Here is a 6863-nt window from a genome sequence, read left to right on the forward strand (position 1 = left end):
AAAGAGAGGTGGCATTACTGCGCCATGGTAACTGTTGAATATCTGGACATCATAAGCATGGACATAAGCCGCTTTCCAATCCGAGGGATTCACACTTTGAAGTGTGCATTTCAAGGGCTATGACGTCACTGGGCCGCGCCAAATAGCAGATCTACAAGCTCACAATGCGTCGCAACGCAACTCATTGTGAGCTTGTAGATGCGCTATTTGGCGCGGCCCAGTGACGTCAATGCCCTTGAAATGCGCACTTCAAAGTGTGAATCCCTCGGATTGGAAAGCGGCTATTGTCTCTTAGTTCACCTTTAAAATAAAATTAGAAGTGCGCAGTGCTTCTCAGTTGCTGCTGGAGGCTGGGGGTTCAAATCCACCGCAGTGCATTTGGCTTGGACGAGCTTGCGTCCGCGTTCGAGGAGCGAAGTGTGATGTTTGTCACTACACGTGGCCCTACGGGCTGAGGTGGCACCTGAGTGTTGGGTGGGAGGAGCAGGAAGAAACCTCCCATTGTGTATTTTCATTCACATTGAACTATTAAGAAAAATATATCGTCGTTGTCGGGTGGAAACCTTGTATGTCCAAAACGTTAATTTTGTATTTATCATTTAAAAAATGAACTAAACTAGTGAAAACAGCCAATCTACAAGCACACAACGCCTCGCACCGCGAGGCGTTGTGTGCTTGTAGATCTGCTGTTTTGTGCGATAGTCTTGTCTGATGAAGCAGGGCTTTACTTCGCGAAAAAACGTACACATTTGAAACTTGGAGCTACAAGGTTTCCACCCGACAGTGACGATATGCATCATTGGTGTAAATTTACTACCTAATGTAATGTAATATATAAGAACCATATTAGTATGATTATTTCCCTGGACACCCCTTGGTGGCGCCACTGCAAGATGTTGAGCTAAATTATGAGGTCATTATTGGATTCCTTGACCCAGAAAGCATAGAATTAGCATAGGCCTATCTAGTTACGTTTATAGGTTGTCTAGAAGCCAAGATAGCACAAATTATGTATTTTATTTATGGTGGTCATTTTGAACGTCCAAAATCGCCATCATGCAGCTGTCTGTGCGAATGGCAACATTTGATTTTTGGATTCCTCATGCTCTGAATATTCCAAAAATGTATAATTCTGCAAATCTCCAAAAATGTTGAACAAAAGAAAACATAGTGAACCTGACTAAGAAGGCAACAGAATAGCAGGAGAGAGAATTGGGGGGAAAGGAGAGAGAGAGAAGGATAGAGAGAGAGAGAGAGAGAGAGAGAGAGAGAGAGAGAGAGAGAGTAGGGGAGAGATGGAGGAAGCACAAAAGGGGGTGAAAGGAGATGGTGGATGGATGCGAGAGAGCACAAAGAATTCTGGGTTTTGATTTGAATAGAACCCACAACAAACCAGGAATGAGAAACTCTTGAATAGCTGTCCCAACTATTATTGAGCATGTGAACGATGGGTTTACTATACAGACAGATGGAGACATACATAAACGTCTCATCCCATCTCTGTGGCCTTGGTAATGTACTGTGCTGTGTTTAGGAACAAGTCAGCTGTACGGCTGGACCCTATCAGAACCAGCTGTGTTTCATAACCTGGTTAAACTGGGCCACAGCTCGCCGCAGGCCATGGCACAATGGATAAACTGCTAACTTTTCTTTTTACAAAAGTTTGACACACATGTAAACGTGCACCAAATTCATAAACTTCTCAATGCTGCTTCACAAAACAAGCTAAGATAATGATGGGACTTTCTCTACCCTTGGATACACTGGGTTCTGCGCTGGAGCAGAATCTTAATATGATATTATGGTAAAACAGACACAGAGTCTAACAAATACAAAATACAAATACAATGTGTTCGAATGTGAGGTATGCACAATTATTTTTTTTATAATAGGCTTAATTCATTTGGTCACAACCTGCCTACCACCAGCTAAATGCATACACATTTCATGTTTCAGTTATAGAAATTAATTACCAAACATTTACTTTCTAACCCTAACCCTTTGTATCCTGGAAAATACATTTTCACAAAGTCACAGCGTATTTTCTTGCCATATCATGTAGTGGTTTGCAAGGTATCCAACCATTCCAACGCGAGTCAAAAGCACTACACTGCAGAAAACCGGCACAACCCACAAGACAATCATGTGTCGGCTATTACAGTAAAACACTTCTGATATTGATGCGTGACCGTGCTCTAAATCAGTGGTTCTCAACCTGTGGGTCGGGACCCCCAGGGCGGTCCCCATATTATTTTGGGGGGTCCCCAGATGTTCTCACTCAACAGTAAACAAACCAACATAAAGTTTTAGTGTATAGAGGGCATCTGCAGATTTCTAAAGTGACATGTTAAGGACTTTTTAATATCTCTAAAATGACAAATTAAACATTGGCGAAGTTATCAAATATTAGAGAGGCAGAAATTGTGAAAATAGCCGAGGCATTGTGAGAATGTAGATCAGCTATCACAATATAACCGTGTTATACAAAGTGCTTGTCATGGTGGGGGGGACCTCAGTTAAAATGTGATTATTTTGGGGGTCACAGCCTGAAAAGGTTGAGAACCACTGCCCTAAATCCTCCCCAACACACACAGCCTCTGTCCAGACAGTCATTTACATAATTATACTCTCCCTGTAGCAGTTCTTTCCTGTGTATTCTTACAGCGTCTCCTTCATCAGCGGCACAGCATGGTTAAGCGTACAGCTCGGAGCAGCATTTATGCTTCTGTATCGCACTGGACAATAAAGAGCTTGTTAACCCAAGAATCCTGCTGCCATCTGTCCCCTGGAGCTAGGTGTGACAACACGCACCTGTTGTGCATCGATGCACAAAGGATAAATCAGCCATCCATCCCCACACCCTACAGTATTTTTGCCATAGCAGCAGTGTACTTTAACTGTATGAAATTGAAGGTTTGAGGGTATACATTTTGCAAGATTATCATATAAGAAGAGATTTCCGTTAAAAGTTAGGCCTAAATGTGTTTATTCAATAAATCATCTGATATAGACGCTTCACTATGTAGGTGATGGTGAATTGCATTTTCTTGCCATATTCCTGCGTGTGTTCCAATTCTGTCACGTAGTCAGGATAGAGACAAGCTGTTAAAAAGAATCTATAAAAAAAACCTGAAGAACCGTCAATGTGTTTTCTCCAACAGAATGTTTTCCTTTCAGAAATCCTGTTGTGCTTCTGTGCCTTTTTTTCAGCCGTACAGCTGACTTGTTCCTAAACACAGCACAGTACATTACCAAGGCCACCGAGATGAGACGACACCTTTATGTATGTCTCCATGCACACGTCAGTAAACACCAGGGGCGTCACAAGGGGAGGGGGAAGTGGGACTGAGTTACTAGGGCCCAAGGTGGAGGGGGCCTTAATTCTTTTATGCTTTAGCTATTGAAAAATAGCAGATATATACCGCGCTGCGAGCTTGTAGATCTGCTATTTTTGAAAAGTCGTGAAAATGTGTGAAAATCTTTGAATATAGGCTATGTGTTTTTTAAGCGAACATTTGTAGCTCAAATCTTGCTTCTGGGGGGTCCCTGGAACTAAATGGGGGTCCGTGGCCAAATAGTTTTACATCATTTTGGGGGGTCCTTCACATGAAAAGGTTTGAGCACCACTGACATAGAAACATCGATCTTTCAAAAAATAGCAGATCTACAAGCTCGCAGCGCGGCACTCGGTGCCACGCTGTGAGCCTGTATATCTGCTATTTCTCAATAGTTAAAGCAAAAAATAATGCATAATGCGTTCCCCGTCTAAATGGGTTAAACCCCCTCCCCCTGTGAAGAACATTCATGGGGGGCCCGCAGTGAATCCTTGTACCCAGGGCCCAGAATTTGGTGCGACACCCGTGCACGTCAGTAAACACACATGCAGGGTTGGATTCTCTGGGGCGGATGTGGAGGGAAATCCATTCCTCTGCTTTTCATATGCCTCCTCTGATTTGGATGGCAGTGGAGATATGTTTTATCCTTCCTTCTGGACAGATTGAAGCCATTAAGACCAGGGGGAACGCATTATTACTTTAACCATTATTTTATGGTTTAACTATTAAAAAAATAGCAGATAAACAAGCTCCCAGCGCAGCACGAGTGCCGCGCTGAGAGATTGTAGATCTGCTATTTTTGAAAGATTGTGCAAGCCTTTGAATATTTTTTACCCGATTGTATAAATGTCTTCTAAATCCTTCTAAGGTTTTTGAAAAACACATGTTTCTTCCACGTCAGTGGTTCTCAAACGTTTTCATGTCTGACCCCTAGAATTATATGTATATTTGGCCACCGACCCCCATCTCAAAATATGTTGTTCCGGAGACCCCCAGCAGCATATAGACGGGTTTCTTGTTTACAAACATTGAGACTAAATGCACAGCTGACTGTATCATGTAATCAATTCCGTCCAATCCCCAAACCTGTTGTTTTGGGGAGCGCTGGTTTCATTGGCTAATTTTGGTACGGACCCTGCACACGCATCTAGTTTTATCAGTGTAACGTGGACCAGAAACCCGTCCATATATTGAAAGATTTGCACAATTTTTTTTTTCAAAAATAGCAAAAATATCTGATGTGAAAATCGTAAAAATTGAAGTATAAAATAATTCTACCTCTAAATGGGTTAAATATTATATACCTTTTATATTGGCATGCCCATATTGGATCAGTTGTTCTGGATCTGGGCATATCCGAATGACTCGGTGACGGGCACCGCACTCCCTCGAGTCCATGCCGTGTGCGCGAAGAAGGACATACAGTAACAGTCGGATTTGTGGCTCAAGACAACCGGATCTCCATATATGCCTGTATATGGGAATATCGGGTTTGTTTATGGTTTGTCTGAGTTATAGTGACATGCCTACAGTATATATGGGTATTTCGGGTTTGTTTATGGTTATGTCTGAGTGAGTATAGTGACATTCCTATGGCCGCCGCGTTATTTGGAATCGTGTATGAGTTGTGGGCAAACCCCGCCCACGGACACATCTGATTGGCTGAACCGGAGCTAGGGAGGGCTCCTTTTTGTTCGCTTGGCCCGCACGGGGGTGGCGAAAGTCGGAGGGATGAGCCACTGAGGATTTACTATTCTGTACCCCAGTGTATGTAAGTCGGGCGACGCTGAGTCGGCTCATGCGACCTTCGCAACGCTCGACACGGTGACTCAAGGTCGCCTGAGACGGCACGCCTCCGTCATGGTCAATGGAAACAAGCACTCCCACCCAGAACTCGTACAGAATTCCAAATCAAGCATGGCCGCAGCGTATCAAGTTTTTTATGGTTACCTGTATGTCAGAGTCATAGTGACATGCCTATATATGGACGTATTGGGATGTTTATGTCTGAGTCAGTGTGAAATGGTCTTGCCTATACTGAATTATGTGCTTATACGGTTTGTTTATGGTTATGTCTGAGTCCAAGTGATTTTAATATATTGGATGGGAGCTCGGGGAGAGAGACCCAAAGAGCCACTAAGCTGAGCTATAAAAGTTTTATGTGCCTCAGTGTTAAATAAATGACGCATTTCTGACAGATATCTTGTCTAATGGTCTTTTAATGAGAGCCAGCCCCTGAATGGAGCTGTCCATCCATCTATACATCTCTATCTCAATTCATCCATCCTCCCCTCACTCATTGCCAATTTAAATTAAAGCCTGTCCAGAAATAGCCACAGAGAAATTGCCCTCCATTCAAACAAACACATTATTTAGTTCAACATTATTTTGAGCGGCGCTAACCGCTCCTACGTCTGGCTTTGTGTGTATGTCCCGATGTCCGTAGTATGAGACTAACGTCACACAAGACTAACGTCATAGAAAGTATGCAGAGACTGACATCACCACAGCTGATGTCTCAGACAGCATGGCCCATACAAGGAGATACGCACGTGTGTCGTTCACGTGTGTCGTGTTTGATACCATGCAAAGACTTCGCACAGGTGCGATTAGTTTTTTACAAAATGTGAAAAATATTCACACTCTGACTGTCTTTTATGCCAATATATGGAGATCCCTGAACTCCCTTAAAAACAGGTACTGATGTTGTAGTACATAGTACCCACTGACAATGGGTACTGCACTAGTGTATCCGTTTTGCGGCACCTCCTGTTGGTCAAAGTGAACTCTGTGCCCTTCTAGAAGGCCCTTCAATATGTGAAGACGGATTGCAACAACCTTTTGGAGCGGATCTGCCGTCATTTTGTGTCAAATTTAACACAGAAGCACGTTTCAGATCAGACATGCACTTCAGCACAGGTTGTCAAAAAGTTTGTTTCAATCTGTCAAAATGTAGCCTACAGTTAAATCTTACTACTCCAAAGAAACTACAAACATCTGTAAGATTTCCGTTACTACCCTTCCAATTTGAAGGTTCAGAAACACAGAAGGTGAAAAACATATATAATTATATTTCTCTATTCCCCCCGCCCCATGTCGGGATGGTAATGCTGTGTGACCCTGAGCTACAGCGGAGGGTGAGGTAACAGATGGGGCCACATCTCCACCAGACTCACCAGATTTGTTGTAAAACATGATCTCGTCCTTGAACTCCTTGCGGTCCTCCAGGGCGTCATCGATTGCGAGGATGACGCTCTCGCTGGTCTCAGGGCCGTACAGGAACTTGCAGGCACAGCTCTTCTGCATGACCTCAGCTCGCGAGAATCCTGCAAGCTCACAGAAGCCATCGGAGCAGTAGACGATGGGGAAGCCCTGGGCCACCTGGGCGTTGGCCAGGATGAAGTTGCTGTCTGCAGGGCAAAGTGGAAAAGTCAAAATGAGTCACTTTCAAGAAAGTAAAAAGGGAAAAGATGCAAATGGAAATTAATAGAGGTTCGTGGCCCTAACATCTCTGGAAAGATGCAAGTC

At 43.5% G+C, this 6863-nt stretch overlaps 1 protein-coding gene across 1 annotated transcript in view; it reads right to left on the reverse strand.

Moving 5' to 3' along the window:
- The window catches only part of kcnh8 (potassium voltage-gated channel, subfamily H (eag-related), member 8), a gene marked incomplete at both ends in the record, with an annotated part of 118122 nt that overhangs the window by 78447 nt on the left and 32812 nt on the right, over nt 1-6863 (reverse strand). The window contains one exon of the mRNA XM_080735539.1: nt 6512-6745. Within this exon, the coding sequence (XP_080591665.1) occupies nt 6512-6745 (234 nt within the window). The remainder of the gene's footprint in view (nt 1-6511; nt 6746-6863) is intronic.

The sequence above is a fragment of the Nannobrachium achirus genome, assembly GCF_963921795.1.
Source record: "Nannobrachium achirus genome assembly, chromosome: 10".
NCBI lineage: Eukaryota > Metazoa > Chordata > Actinopteri > Myctophiformes > Myctophidae > Nannobrachium > Nannobrachium achirus.